General features: G+C 43.9%; 4 protein-coding genes across 4 annotated transcripts; all 4 read left to right on the top strand.

The window, feature by feature from the left end:
• Positions 1-255: 255 nt before the first annotated feature.
• Positions 256-3330, top strand: LOC138896237 (uncharacterized). The gene is made up of 4 exons (XM_070181028.1): positions 256-595; positions 1168-2030; positions 2181-2274; positions 2954-3330. Exons 1-4 carry the CDS (start codon positions 256-258, stop codon positions 3328-3330), a joined length of 1674 nt encoding a protein of 557 aa, XP_070037129.1.
• A 4539-nt stretch (positions 3331-7869) lies between these two features.
• Positions 7870-8559, top strand: LOC138896236 (uncharacterized). Its single transcript, XM_070181027.1, has 2 exons — positions 7870-8244; positions 8296-8559. Exons 1-2 carry the CDS (start codon positions 7870-7872, stop codon positions 8557-8559), a joined length of 639 nt encoding a protein of 212 aa, XP_070037128.1.
• Positions 8560-8598: 39 nt separating this feature from the next.
• LOC138896235 (uncharacterized) lies at positions 8599-11157 on the top strand. Its single transcript, XM_070181026.1, has 4 exons — positions 8599-8755; positions 10276-10334; positions 10480-10617; positions 10738-11157. Exons 1-4 carry the CDS (start codon positions 8599-8601, stop codon positions 11155-11157), a joined length of 774 nt encoding a protein of 257 aa, XP_070037127.1.
• Positions 11158-11723: 566 nt separating this feature from the next.
• On the top strand, positions 11724-12211 carry LOC138896234 (uncharacterized). Its single transcript, XM_070181025.1, has 2 exons — positions 11724-12044; positions 12155-12211. Exons 1-2 carry the CDS (start codon positions 11724-11726, stop codon positions 12209-12211), a joined length of 378 nt encoding a protein of 125 aa, XP_070037126.1.
• The last annotated feature ends 1889 nt before the right edge of the window (positions 12212-14100 follow it).

Raw genomic sequence — 14100 nt, 5'->3', positions numbered from 1 at the left:
CGACATGGGAATCGATGCTTTGAATAGTCGGATGGTTTCTTTAGTAGATTATATTGAGTTCCTTTAGTATAAAGCATGTAAGCAAACATCTTCTGAGACAGCTTATGTTGTTCAAACAGGTAATAATGTGACTTGTTTCTCCCAATCTTCATCCTTTGAGTCTTGGGTCATTGATTCAGGTGCTCAGATCATATTTCTGGTAACAAATCTCTTTTCACTACTATTTCGTATTCTCAATCTCTTCCAAAAGTTATAATGGCCAATGGGTCTCAAACCATGACAACTGCAATAGGTCAAGCAAGTCCACTTCCTTCCTTACCTATAGATTCAGCCCTTTATGTTCCCAATAGTCCTTTTAATTTTATAGTTGTTAGTCGCTTAGCCAAGTCACTTAAATGCGCTATGTTATTTCTTGATGACTATATTTTTATACAGAAATGCAGTACGGGGCAGATCATTGGTACCGGGCGTGAATCAAATGGACTTTATTACCTTATCATTGCTAAATCACATGGACTCACATCTTGTCTGCCTTATACAACTTGTCCTGTTACTGATTCACCAGATTTATTACATAAACGGTTGGGACATCCCAGTTTGTCAAAACTTCAGAAAATGGTATCTGGTTTATCTCACTTGTCAGCTCTAGAGTGTGTCATGTCAGCTCGGTAAGCATACTCTCTCCCATTTCCCTCGGCGTCTTGATAATCGAGCAGAGTCACCTTTTACTTTAGTCCATTCAGATGTTTGGGGTCCTAGTCGGGTCAGTTCCACCTTGGGATTCCGCTACTTTGTCAGTTTCATTGATGATTATTCCAGGTGCACTTGGATATTTTTGATAAAAAAATCAATCTGAGCTGTTTTCTATTTTCCAGACCATCCACGCTGAAATTCAAAATCAATTTGGGGTTTCTATTCGCACAATTGGTAGTGATAATGCCGAAGAGTATTTGTCTTCCCCATTTCAGCAGTTTATAAAATCTCATAAGATTATTTATCAAATATCTTGTCCGTACACATCTCAACAAAATGGGGTAGCTGAAAGAAAGAATAGACATCTTATTGAAACTTCTCGTACCCTACTCATACAATTTCATGCTCTGTTGCATTTTTAGGGGGATGCATTTCTTACATCTTGCTATCTTATTAATCGTATGCCATCTTCAGCTATCCAGAACCAAGTTCCATTCTCTGTCATGTTTCCCCACTTACCTTTGTCCTCTCTTCCACCCTGTATCTTTGGAAGCACTTGTTTTGTCCATAACCTTACTCCAGGAATAGATAAGTTAGCTCCTCGTGCTCTTAAGTGTGTATTTCTGGGTTTTTCGAGAACACAAAAGGGGTATCGATGCTTCTCTCCTGACCTCCAGCGATACCTTATGTCCGCTGATGTTACCTTCTTTGAAACCCAATCGTACTTCACAGGTTCAGGTCATCACTTAGATATTTCTGAGGTACCACTAGTTTTATCTTTTGGAGATTCAGTTACTCCAGCTCCACCACCTACAACTCCAGTTGTAGCTCCACCAACTATAGCTCCAGTTCCACCATCTACAACTCCAGTTGTAGCTCCACCATCTATAGATCCAGTTCCTCCACATAATTCAGTTCAACCTTATGCAGCTCCACCACTCTTGACTTATCATCGTCGTCCACATCCAGCATCAGGCCCAGGAGATTCACGCCCCACATCAGATTCAACACGTACTGCGGACTTGTCTCCTCTTAGTCAACCAATTGCACTTCGCAAAGGTGTGCGATCCACACTTAATCTTAATCCCCACTATGTCGGTTTAAGTTATCATCGCCTATCGTCACCTCATTATGCTTTTATATCTTCTTTGTCCACTGTTTCTATTCCTAAGTCTATAGGTGAGGCACTATCTCATCTAGGATGTCGACATGCTATGATTGACGAGATGTCTACTTTACATGCGAGTGGCACTTGGGAGTTTGTTCCTCTTCATACGGGTAAGTCTACTGTTGGTTACTGTTGGGTTTATGCAGTCAAAGTCGGCCCTGATGGCCAGGTTGATCGGCTTAAGGCTTGTCTTGTTGCAAAAGGATATACTCAGATTTTTGGGCTTGATTATAGTGCTACTTTCTCTCCCGTGGCTAAAGTAGCATCTGTTCATCTCTTTTTGTCCATGGCTGCTATACGTCATTGGCCTCTTTATCAGTTAGACATTAAGAATGCTTTTCTCCATGGTGATCTTGAGGAAGAACATTATATAGAGCAACCACATGGTTTTGTTGCTCAGGGGGAGTTTAATGGTTGTGTGTGCTGATTGTGAAGGTCACTATATGGTTTGAAACAGTCCCCTCGAGCTTGGTTTGGTAAGTTGAGCACAATTATTTAGGAGTTCGACATGACTCGTAGTGATGCTGATCACTCTGTGTTTTATCGGCATTCTGCTCCTAATATGTGTATTTATCTAGTGGTTTATGTTGATGATATTGTTATTACTGGCAATGATCAGGATGTTATTACTAATCTGAAGCAACATCTCTTTCAGTACTTCCAGACTAAGGATCTGGGAATATTGAAGTATTTTCTAGGTATTGAGGTCGCTCAGTATAGCTCAGGTATTGTTATTTCACAGCGGAAGTATGCCTTAGACATTCTTGAGGAGACTGGAATGATGGGTTGCAGACCTATTGACTCTCCTATGGATCCAAATGCTAAGCTTTATGCCTGGACATGGGGATCCTCTTAGAGACCATACGAGATATAGGAAGTTGGTTGGCAAATTGAATTACCTCACAGTGACTAGACCTGACATTTCTTTTCCGGTGAGTGTTGTAATTCAATTTATGGATTCTCCCTGTGATAGACACTGGGATGCAGTTGTTCGCATTTTTTGGTATATAAAGTCAGCTCCAGGCAAAGGATTACTATTCGAGGATCGAGGCCATGCGCAGATTGTTGGGTACACATATGCTGATTGGGCAGGATCACTTTTTGATAGACGTTCTACGTCTGGATATTTTATTCTAGTAGGAGGTAACTTGGTCTTGTGGAAGAGCAAGAAACAGAAGGTAGTTGCTCGATCTAGCGTCGAAGCCGAATATCGGGCCATGGCTATGGCGACGTGTGAGTTAGTTTGGGTCAAGCAGTTGCTCAAGGAGTTAAAGTTAGGAGAAATCAACAAGATGAAACTAGTGTGTGATAACCAAGCTGCTCTTCATATTGCGTCAAATTCGGTGTTCCACGAGAGGACTAAACACATTGAGATCGGCTGTCACTTTGTCAGAGAAAAAATACTTTTAGGAGATATTGTTACAAAGTTTGTAAAGTCGAATGATCAACTAGCAGATATTTTTACTTAGTCTCTTACTGGTTCTCATATTAGCTACATGTGTAACAAGCTCGGTACATATAATGTGTATGTACCGATTTGAGGGGGAGTGTTAGTTTACAAATATGTATAGTGTAGTCTTGTCCCCACATTAAAAGAGAAGTAATATCTCCTTGTATTGTATAACTATAAATAGGGACCTCTTGTATTGTATTTATCATCCAATATCAATAACATATTTTCTCCCATGCTTTCTCACAATAAGTTTCAGCATCGAATGTAGAAGTTAGAAATGCACAAGTTCAATAGGCTTGAATCGATGCGTGATTCATGGTTTTAGCGTTGTTTAATGTGATTTGACACTTTGAGCGAGTTTGTATGATGTTGTAGGACTTGTTAGTATATTTGGTTGAGGTCCCAGGGGACCTCGGGTGGATTTCAGTTGGTTAACGGATTGAAATGGCACATGGAATATTGTTGAAGCCTGCCGGTGTGAAGTGTTCTGGTTTCCTTCTATGCGATCACGTGGTTAGATCCGCGATCGTGAAGGGTTGTTGGTCACTGATGGTTTTTTCTATGCGATAGCGAGGTGAGGTCTGCGATCGCATTGCTAGAGCAGTTAATGTATCGCGAATGCATGGGCTAAGCCGTGTTCGCAAAGAGGAAGTAAGGTAGCTGGGTTCACGCGCACTATTCTATGCGATCACGCGGGGCTGTTCGTGATCACGTGGGTCAAGAATGTTTGGTGTTCGCATTCGCATGGTTCTGTATGCATTCGCAAAGAGATAAATCTTAGAAGCTAGTTTTTGTGCTTCGCAATCGCGGAGAAGGTATATCTGGGCAGATTTTAAAGTCTCAAAAATGAGGGTTTGAGTTTATTTCACAATTTGATTTTGGGAGCTCGAATTGAGGCGATTCTTGGAGAGATTTTCAAGGGCGTGATTGGGGTAAGTGATTCTTACTTGGTTTTGGTTAAATTACATGAATATATATTTGATTTCATCATTTAATTAGTGATTTGGGTTAAACAATTTGGGGAAAATGGAGAAAACTTCTTAGACTGAATTTTGGGGATTTGAGGAGATTTTGGTATCGTATTTGAGTAATCTTTGTATGGTTGGACTAGTGGTTAAATGGGTGTTTGAATTTTGTGCAACGATCCGGCCGGTCGTTTCGAGAGTTGTAGCCCCGTCCCCCTATTTACTGCTCATTTTATGATTTACAGTTGTTATGTGGCTTGCCGGGGTAGTTGGTTCGGGACCGGAGAGGTTCCGAAATGAATTGAGACACTTAGTCTCAAGGTTGAAAGATTAAGTTAAAAAGATTGATCGGATGTGGACTTATGTGTAGACGACTCCGAAATAGAGTTTTGATGGTTTCGTTAGCTCCGTTGGGTGATTTTGGACTTACGAGCGTGCCCGGATTGTGATTTGGAGGTCCATAGTGGAATTAGGCTTGAAATGACAAAAGTTGGAAATTTTGAAGTTTGACCGAGAGTGGACTTTGTGGATACCGAGCTCGGATTGGGGTTTCTGGGGTTGGAGTAGGTCCGTGGTATCATTTGTGACTTGGGTGCAAATTTTGAGGTCAATCGGACGTGATTTGATAGGTTTTGACATCGTTTGTAGAAGTTGGAATTTCTTAGATTTTATTAGGCTTGAATTGGGGTGTGATTCATGTTTTTGATGTTGTTTGATATGGTTTGAGGGCTTGACTAAGTTCATATCGTGTTTTAGGACTTGTTGGTGTGATTGGTTGAGGTCTCGGTGGCCTCGGGTTGATTTCGGATGGTTAACAGATTGAAAATGAGACTTAATGCATTGCTGAACTGGGAGCCTTCTGGTGTGATCGCACCTGCGAGGGTCTTGTCCATAAGTGCGATGTCGCAGGTGCGGAGCAGGGCTGGCCTGGGGTAGGACGCAGGTGCGAGGGGTAATCTGCATCTGCGAGCCCGCAGGTGCGAGCAAGGCTCCGCAGATGCGGAGAAGAGGGGCATGTGCTACCTTCGCAGAAACAGATCATGGGCCGCAGAAGTGCTTCCGTAGGTGCAGACCCTGTGGAGTTAAGTGATTTCCATAGAAGCGGAGGATTTTCCGTAAAAGCCATTCCGCAGGTGCGAAAGCACTGGGCAGTGTTTAAATTCGGGGGTTTCCGAGATTTTCTTCATTTTGGACATTTCAAGCTAGGGCTTAGGCAATATTTGAGAGGGATTTCAAAGGGATTCTTAAGGTAAGTCACTTGTGGTTTAATTCATTCAATAATTATGTTTCCTCATTGATTTTCCCACCTAGATTGTGTGGTATTGAGGTGTAATTTGGGAGTTTGAGGCTAGGGATTTGGAGAGTTTAATTTGGGGATTTGAGTGACGAATTGGTGTCGGATTTTGGTAAATTTTGTATGGTTAGACTCGTGGTTGAATGGACTTTCGGATTTTATGACTTTTATCGGATTTCGAGACGTGGTCCCACGGGCCAGCTTTTGAGTCGACTTTTGACTTTTGATAAATAACTTAGTATTTTCTTATGGAATTGATTTCTTTAGCTCGCGTTGATTGTATCAAACTATTTATGGCTAGATTCAGGGCATTTGGAGGCCGATTCATGAGGCAAAGGCGTGTTGGAGTAGGGATTTGCACGGATTGAGGTAAGTAACAGTTCTAAATTTGGTTCTGAGGGTATGAAACCCCGTATTATGTGTCATGTGATTGGTTTTGAGGTGACACACATGCTAGGTGATGTGCGTGTGGGCGTGCACTATACGAATTGTGACTTGGTCAATTCCATGAAACCGTATAGTTGAATAATATGTTGTTATCCGTATATTCTCGAGGTGTTATAGAAATTGAAATGCAAATCATGTTAGAAATCATGTTTGCGCTATGTGTTGGTACTGTAGGGACCCATTGAGGTTGAGCTACATGTTGAATCATCTGCTAAATTTTTGTTTCGTACTCAGTCACATTTTTACTTACATCTTGTATCTCAGTCTCTATTGTTCTGTATTGATACATTATATCATCGCTGTTTGGGCTGATTATCATGATTATTGAGAGCCCGAGAGACTAGAGAGATTTATTACTGAGTGAGGCCGATGGCCTGATTGTGAGGATATTTATGGTAGCAGGCTACACATCACAACATGTTTTATTGATTTATGCCATGGGTGGCTTGTTATAGCGCTTGGGCTGAAGGAGTCCCCCCAGGAGTCTGTACACCCCCAGGGAACGCAGGTACCTACTGAGTGTGAGTGCCGAGCTCGAGTGCCGAGTGTTGGGGAGAAATGAGAAATTGCGATGAATGAGTGGCTGTGAGGTTGGAGTGAATGGGACGACTGAGTGATTGTGAGGTTGGAGTGAATGGGAAGACTGGGTGACTATTACTTTGAGTATATGCACTTGATTTCATTACTGTTGTACTTCAGCGGGCATATATCATTGTCATGAAATTTCTGAGAGATAATGTATCCTGTTTCAATTGAACTTGACATGAATTAACTGTTTTGGCTTTAAATGTCGAACTTGGAAGCATGCCTATTTTTCCTATATTATATTTTCTGTAAATTGAACTGCACCCGTGAAGCTCGACACTACTTTCAGACCAATAGTTAGTTTTGTTACTTACTGAGTTGGTTGTACTCACGCTATACCCTGCACTTCGTATATGCAGATCCAGGTGCTTCTGGTCACGGTGGGTGTTGATTATCCGCGCAGCCTGATCATTTGGAGATTTCAAGGTAGCTGCTCGGCGTTCGCAGACCTTGACTCTCCCTCCCTATCTTTCAACTTTATGTATTTAGTTTTAGTTTTTCATAGACATCATTTTAAGACTTGTGTGGTATAGACGCTCATGTACTTAGTGACACCCTAGTTTTGGGGACTTCCGTATTGAGTTTCTATTTTAAATCTAGTTTTATGAGAGCTTTAATTATTTAAACTGTTTTAACTCATTTTTCATTTTAAAAGTGTTGGAAATATTTTAAAATGTCGGCTTGCTTAGTACCACATTAGGCGCCATCACGACAGGCTAGGTTTTGGGTCGTGACGAGTCATGAGAAGGTTTAGTAGAGTCTTGCAGATCGGTACAGAGACGTCTGTAGTTATCTTCGAGAGGCTGCTGAACCCTTAGGAAACTTCACATTCTTGTATTCTTGTCGTGCGGATTTGTTGATTCTGGGAACTAAACTTTAGTTATTCTATTCTCTCACAGATGGTGAGGACGCGTGCTACCAGACAGGACGGATAACCACCTGTGCCACCAACTAGGGCCACAAGAGGCCAAGGTTGCTGTAGGGGCTGTGGTAGGGGTAGAGGTGCAACTCGTACAACAGCTAGAGCAGCACCTACAGATCCACCAGGTGCTCCAGTTCAGGAGCAGGTTCCGAATGTGGTTGAGCCAGTAGGGCCATCTCAGGCACCAGTTGTGCCCATTGTGATTCCAGGCCTTCAGGAGGCTTTGGCTTAGATTTTGACTATGTGCACTAGCCTTAGGCAGTTTCTGTTTAGACTGCGCCAACCACTTCTCAGGCTGGGGGAGGTACTCAAACTCCAGCCGCCCGTACTCCCCAGCAGGTGATGCAGGGACTTCAGACACTGGGGGTGCTACCAGCCCATCCAGTTGCAGCTGCTCAAGCCCAGGTGGGTCCCGTTATGACTGAGGATGAGCATAAGAGACTTGAGAGGTTTTGGAGACTCCAACCTCCATCATTCAGTAGGGTTGAGGTAGAGGATGCCCAGGACTTTTTGGATAGGTGTCAGCAGATCCTTCATACCACGGGTATTCTGGAGACCAGTGAGGTCTCGTTCACTACTTTTAAGTTTACTAGGGCTGCCTTTAGATGGTGGGAGGCCTATGAGAGGAGCAGGCCAGTCGGTGCTACACCACTTTCATGGCATGAGTTCTCTGTGATCTTCTTGGAGAAGTTTGTGCCACCGGCCCGTAGGGAAAAGGTGCGCAGGCAGTTCGAGTAGCAACATCAGGATGGCCTATCTGTGTCTCAGTATGAGATGAGATTTTCAGAGTTGGCTCGTCACACAATTTGGTTGGTTCCCACTGAGAGGGAGAGGATTAGGAGGTTCATTGATGGCCTCACTTACCACTTACATTTTGCGATGACTCGGGAGAGTGTATCTGGTGTTCGATTTGACGAGGTGGTTGACATTGCTCGGCGACTAGAGATGGTTCATAATCAGGAGTGTGAGGAGAGGGAGGCCAAGAGGCCTCATGGATTGGGTGGTTTCAACAGTGTTCCTTCTCGGGGTTAGTTCTACCATAACAGGGGTTGTCCTTACAGGCACGCTCAGATGGCCCATCCATTTCCTCGTGTTGCATCATCCACCCATAGTTCATACACTGCTCGTCAGGGTCAGTCATCTCTCAGTGCCCTTCCAGCTCAGAGTTCGTCCTGTGCTCTATCGGTTCAGGGTTCATCTATGCAAGGTCCATCTAGCAGTTATCCCGGTACTCGGGCCCCCCTTCAGTCCCCACCACTGGGAGTTACTTCGAGTGCGGGGAGTTTAGGCATATGTGGAGGCATTATCCTCATCTCCCGGGAGGTTCACTATAGAAGAAGAGTCAGGTTGCGACTTCTGCACCAGTTACTTCACCACCCGCCCAGCTAGATCGCGGTGGGGCCCAGGCAGCTAGAGGTCACCCTAGACGGGGAGGTCGATCAGGTGGTGGTCAGGCCCGATTCTACAGGGATGCTTCTGTATTATTTGACCCTGGTTCCACTTATTTGTATATATCATCGTATTTTGCTCATTATATGGATATTACCCGTGAGTCCTTAGTCTCATCTGTTCATGTATCTATGCCAGTGGGCGATACTATTGTTGAAGACTATGTATTTTGGTCATGTGTAGTGACTATTGGGGGATTGGAGACTAGAGTTGATCTCTTATTGCTTAGTATGGTTTATTTCGACGTGATCTTAGGTATGGATTGGTTGTCTCCATGTCATGTTATGCTGGATTGTCACGCTAATACTGTGACGTTGGCGATGCTGGGTTTGCCAAGGATCGAGTGGAGATATTCTCTAGATTATGTTCCCAGCAGGGGGATTTCATATTTGAAGGCTCAACGGATGGTTGGGAAGGGTTATTTATCTTATTTGGTTTTTGTGAGGGATGTTGGTACTGATACTCCTACTATGGATTCTATTCCGGTAGTGGGTGACTTTTCGGATATGTTTCCTGCAGACCTGTCGGGCATACCTCCCGACAGGGATATTGACGCACTCAACCCATTTCTATTCCTCTGTATTGTATGGCACCGATTGAGTTGAAAGAATTGAAAGAGCAGCTTCAGGAACTTCTTGATAAGGGGTTTATTAGGCCTAGTGTGTTGCCTTAGGGTGCACCGATTCTGTTTATGAAGAAGAAGGATGGTACTATGCGGATGTGCATAGACTATATGCAGTTGAACAAAGTCACAATCAAGAACAAATATCCTTTACTACGCATTGATGATCTATTTGACTAACTTTTGGGAGCAAGGGTGTTCTCTAAGATCGATTTGAGGTCTGGGTATCACCAATTGAAGATTCGGGACTCGGATATTCTGAAGACGACATTCAGGACTCGTTATGGTCATTATGAGTTCTTTGTGATGTATTTTGGGCTGACCAACGCCCCAACAACATTCATGCATATGGTGAATAGTATATTTCAGTCTTATCTCGACTCGTTTGTCATAGTATTTATTGATGATATCCTGGTGTACTCTCGTAGCCAAGAGGAGCATGCCTAACATTTGAGGATTGTGTTGCAGCGGTTGAAGGAGGAGAAGATTTATGCCAATTTCTCCAAGTGTGAGTTTTGGCTTAATTCGGTGGCGTTCTTGGGACATGTGGTGTCCAGTGAGAGGATTCTGGTGGATCCAAAGAAGATAGAGGCGACTTAGAATTGGCCCAGGCCATCCTCAGCTATGGAGATTCAGAGCTTTCTCGGCTTGGACGGTTATTATCGTTGTTTGTGTAGGGTTTCTCGTCTTTTGCATCGCTTTTGACCAAATTGACCCAGAAGGGTGCTACTTTCAAGTGGTCGGATGAGTGTGAAGAGAGCTTTCAGAAGCTCAAGTCTGCCTTGACCACAACTCTAGTTCTAGTTTTGCCTTCAGCTTCAGGCTCTTATACAGTGTATTGTGATGCTTCTCGGATCGGTATTGTGTGTGTCTTGATGCAGGATGATAGAGTGATTGCATATGCTTCGCATCAGTTGAAGCCTCATGAGAAGAATTACCCCATCCACGATTTGGAGATGGCTGCCATCGTTCATGCATTGAAGATTTGGAGGCATTATCTTTACGGTGTATCTTGTGAGGTATTTACAAATCATCAAAGTCTCCAACACTTGTTCAAACAAAAGGATCCAAATTTGAGGCAGCGGAGATGGTTGGAGCTACTAAAGGACTATGATATCACTATTCTGTATCATCCCTAGAAGGCCAATGTGGTGACCGATTCCTTAAGTAAGAAGGCGGTGAGTATGGGTAGCCTTACATTAATTCCTGTTGGCGAGAGACCGCTTACAGTTGATGTTCAAGCCTTGGCCAACCAGTTCATAAGATTAGATGTTACGGAGCCCAGCCGGGTTCGAGCTTGTGTGGTTTCTCGGTCTTCCTTATATGATAGCATCAGAGAGCGCCAATATGATGATCCCCATTTACTTGTCCTTAAGGACACAGTTCAGTACGTTTATGCCAGGTACGTTACTATTGGGGATGATGGGGTGTTGAGGATGCAAGGACGGATTTGTGTGCCCAATGTAGATGGGCTATGCGAGTTGATTCTTAAGGAGGCATGTAGTTCGCGGTATTCCATTCATCCGTGTGCCGCTAAAATGTACCAAGACTTGAGATAGCACTATTGGTGGAGGAGAATTAAGATGGATATAGTGGGGTTTGTAGCTCGATGCCTAAATTGGCAGCAGGTGAAGTATGAGCATTAGAGACCGGGTGAATTGCTTCAGAGGCTCGAGATTCCAGAGTGGAAATGGGAGCATATCACCATGAATTTTGTAGTTGGGCTCCCACAGACTTCGAGGAAGTTTGATGCTATTTGGGTTATTGAGGATCGACTGACCAAGTCCGCGCACTTCATTCCAGTTAGGACTACTTATTCTTCGGAGCAGTTGGCTGAGATTTACATCCGCGAGATTGTTCGCCTCTATGGCGTGCCGATGTCCTTCATTTCAGATCGGAGCACGCAGTTTACATCGCAGTTTTGGAGGGTAGTGCAATGTGAGTTTGGGACCCAGGTGGAGTTGAGTACAACATTTCATCCTCAAACGGATGGACAGTCAGATCGCACTATTTAGATATTGGAGGTATACTACGAGTTTGTGTTATTGATTTCGGGGGTTCTTGGGATCAGTTACTGTTGCTCGCGGAGTTTGCCTACAACAATAGCTACCAATCAAGCATTCAAATGGCTCCGTATAAGGCTTTGTATGGGAGACGATGTCGATCTTTGGTGGGTTGGTTTGAGCCTGACGAGACTAAGCTATTGGGTACTGACTTGGTTCAGGATACTTTGGACAAGGTTAAATTTATTCAGGATCGGCTTCGCACGGTGCAGTTTAGACAGAAGAGTTACGCCGATAGGAAAGTTCGTGATGTTGCTTTCATGGTTGGGGAGAAGTATCTGCTCACAGTTTCATCCATAAAGGGGGTTATGAGTTTCGGGAAGAAGGGAAAGTTGAGCCCTCGATATATTGGGTCGTTTGAGGTACTTCAGAGGATTGGTGAGGTAGCTTACAAGCTTGCCTCGCCACCTAGTCTGTCGAGTGTGCATCCGGTATTTCATGTTTCTATGCTCTGAAAGTATGTCAGCGATCCATCTCATGATTTGGATTTCAGCATGGTAATTTGACTTATGATGTGGAGCCGGTGGCCATTTTGGATCATCAGGTTTGAAAGTTGAAATTAAAGGACCTAACTTCAGTGAAGGTGAAATGGATAGGTCAGCTAGTCGAGGAAGCTACTTGGGAGACCGAGCGGGAGATGCAGAGCAGATATCCATGCCTATTTGGGACTCCAGGTACGTTTCTAGACCCGTTCGAGGATGAACATTTGTTTAAGAGGGGGAGGATGTAATGACCTGGCCGGTCGTTTCGAGAGTTATAGCCCCGTTCCCCATTTACTTCTCATTTAATGCTTTACAGTTGTTATCTGACTTGCCTGGGTAGTTGGTTCGGGACCGGAGAGGTTTCAGAATGAATTGAGATACTTAGTCTCAAGGTTGAAAGCTTAAGTTAAAAAGGTTGACTGGATGTAGACTTATGTGTCGACAACTCCGGAATGGAGTTTTGATGGTACTGTTAGCTCTGTTGGGTGCTTTTGGGCTTAAGAGCGTGTCCGAATTATGATTTGGAGGTCCGTAGAGGAATTAGGCTTGAAATGGCAAAAGTTGGAAATTTAGAAGTTTGACCAAGAGTGGACTTTGTGGATATAGGGCTCGGATTGGGGTTCTGGGAGTTGTAGTAGGTCCATGGTGTCATTTGTGACTTATGTGCAAAATTTGAGGTCAATCGGATGTGATTTGATAGGTTTCAGCATCGTTTGTAGAAGTTGAAATTCCTTAGTTTTCATAAGGCTTGAATTGGGGTGCGATTCGTGTTTTTGATGTTGTTTATGTGGTTTTAGGGCTCGACTAAGTTCGTATCGTGTTTTAGGACTTGTTGGTGTGTTTGGTTGAGGTCCCGGGGGCCTCGGGTTGATTTCAGATGGTTAACGGATCGAAAATGAGACTTAGTGCATTGTTGAACTTGGAGATTTCTGGTGTGATCGCACGTGCGAGGGTCTTGGCCGCAGGTGCGATGTCGTAGGTGCGATGTCGTAGGTGCGACGGGTGTTGTGCAGGTGCAGATCAGCTCTGGACTGGGGTAGGATATAGGTGAAAGGGGTAATCCTCATCCACGAGCCCGCAGGTGTGAGAAAGGCTCCGCAGATGCGGAGAAGAGGGGCGTAGGCTGCCTTCGCAAAAGCAGATCATGGGCCGCAGAAGCGCTTCCGCAGGTGTGAAACTTGGAGTGCAGGTGCGGACCCTGTGGACTTAAGTGACTTCCGCATAAGCGGAGGATTTTCCACAAAAGCGATTCCGCAGGTGCGGATATTTGGCCGCGACTGCGAAAGCACTGCGCAGCGCTTAAATTCGAGGGTTTCCGAGATTTTCTTCATTTAGGACATTTCAAACTCAGGCTTAGGCTCTTTTTGAGAGGGATTTCGAAGAGATTATTAAGGTAAATCACTTGTGGTTTAATTCATTCAATAATTATGTTTTCCCATTGATTTTCCCACCTAGATTGTCTGGTATAGAGGTGTAATTTGGGAGTTTGAGGCTAGGGATTTGAAGAGTTTAATTTGGGGATTTGAGTGATGATTTGGTGTCGGATTTTGGTAAATTTGGTATGGTTGGACTCGTGGTTGAATGTGCTTTCGAATTTTATGACTTTTATCGAAATTCGAGACATGGGCCCGGGGGCCGACTTTTGAGTCGCCTTTTGACTTTTGATTAATAACTTAGTATTTTTTATGGAATTGATTCCTTTAGCCTGTGTTGATTGTATTGAACTGTTCGTGGCTAGATTCGGGGCATTTGGAGGCCGATTCGCGAGGCAAAGGCATGTTGGATTAGGGATTTGCACAGATTGAGGTAAGTAACAGTTCTAAATTTGGTTCTGAGGATATGAAACCCCATATTATATGTCATGCGATTGGTTTTGAGGTGACGCACATGCTAGGTGACGGGCGTGTACCGTAGGAATTGTGACTTGGTCAATTTCATGGAGCTGTATAGATGACTA

The sequence above is a fragment of the Nicotiana tomentosiformis genome, chromosome 7 (assembly GCF_000390325.3).
Source record: "Nicotiana tomentosiformis chromosome 7, ASM39032v3, whole genome shotgun sequence".
Taxonomy (NCBI): Eukaryota; Viridiplantae; Streptophyta; class Magnoliopsida; order Solanales; family Solanaceae; genus Nicotiana; species Nicotiana tomentosiformis.
The sequence above is the reverse complement of the archived record's forward strand: the minus strand, read 5'-3'. Positions and strand labels throughout refer to the sequence as shown.

What these genes read in the sequence shown, in the direction of transcription:
- LOC138896235 (XM_070181026.1), top strand. Translation starts at nt 8,599, where the DNA reads ATGGCCCATCCATTTCCTCGTGTTGCATCATCCACCCATAGTTCATAC. An exon ending in TCCATCTAGCAGTTATCCCG is followed by an intron (nt 8,756 to 10,275) that starts GTACTCGGGCCC and finishes TTGTTTGTGTAG; the next exon opens with GGTTTCTCGTCTTTTGCATC. An exon ending in CAGAAGGGTGCTACTTTCAA is followed by an intron (nt 10,335 to 10,479) that starts GTGGTCGGATGA and finishes GTCTTGATGCAG; the next exon opens with GATGATAGAGTGATTGCATA.
- LOC138896236 (XM_070181027.1), top strand. Translation starts at nt 7,870, where the DNA reads ATGCAGGGACTTCAGACACTGGGGGTGCTACCAGCCCATCCAGTTGCA. An exon ending in CACCGGCCCGTAGGGAAAAG is followed by an intron (nt 8,245 to 8,295) that starts GTGCGCAGGCAG and finishes TCTGTGTCTCAG; the next exon opens with TATGAGATGAGATTTTCAGA.
- LOC138896237 (XM_070181028.1), top strand. Translation starts at nt 256, where the DNA reads ATGGCCAATGGGTCTCAAACCATGACAACTGCAATAGGTCAAGCAAGT. An exon ending in TAAACGGTTGGGACATCCCA is followed by an intron (nt 596 to 1,167) that starts GTTTGTCAAAAC and finishes TGCCATCTTCAG; the next exon opens with CTATCCAGAACCAAGTTCCA. An exon ending in AAGTCGGCCCTGATGGCCAG is followed by an intron (nt 2,031 to 2,180) that starts GTTGATCGGCTT and finishes CCTCTTTATCAG; the next exon opens with TTAGACATTAAGAATGCTTT.
- LOC138896234 (XM_070181025.1), top strand. Translation starts at nt 11,724, where the DNA reads ATGGCTCCGTATAAGGCTTTGTATGGGAGACGATGTCGATCTTTGGTG. An exon ending in TACTTCAGAGGATTGGTGAG is followed by an intron (nt 12,045 to 12,154) that starts GTAGCTTACAAG and finishes TTTGGATTTCAG; the next exon opens with CATGGTAATTTGACTTATGA.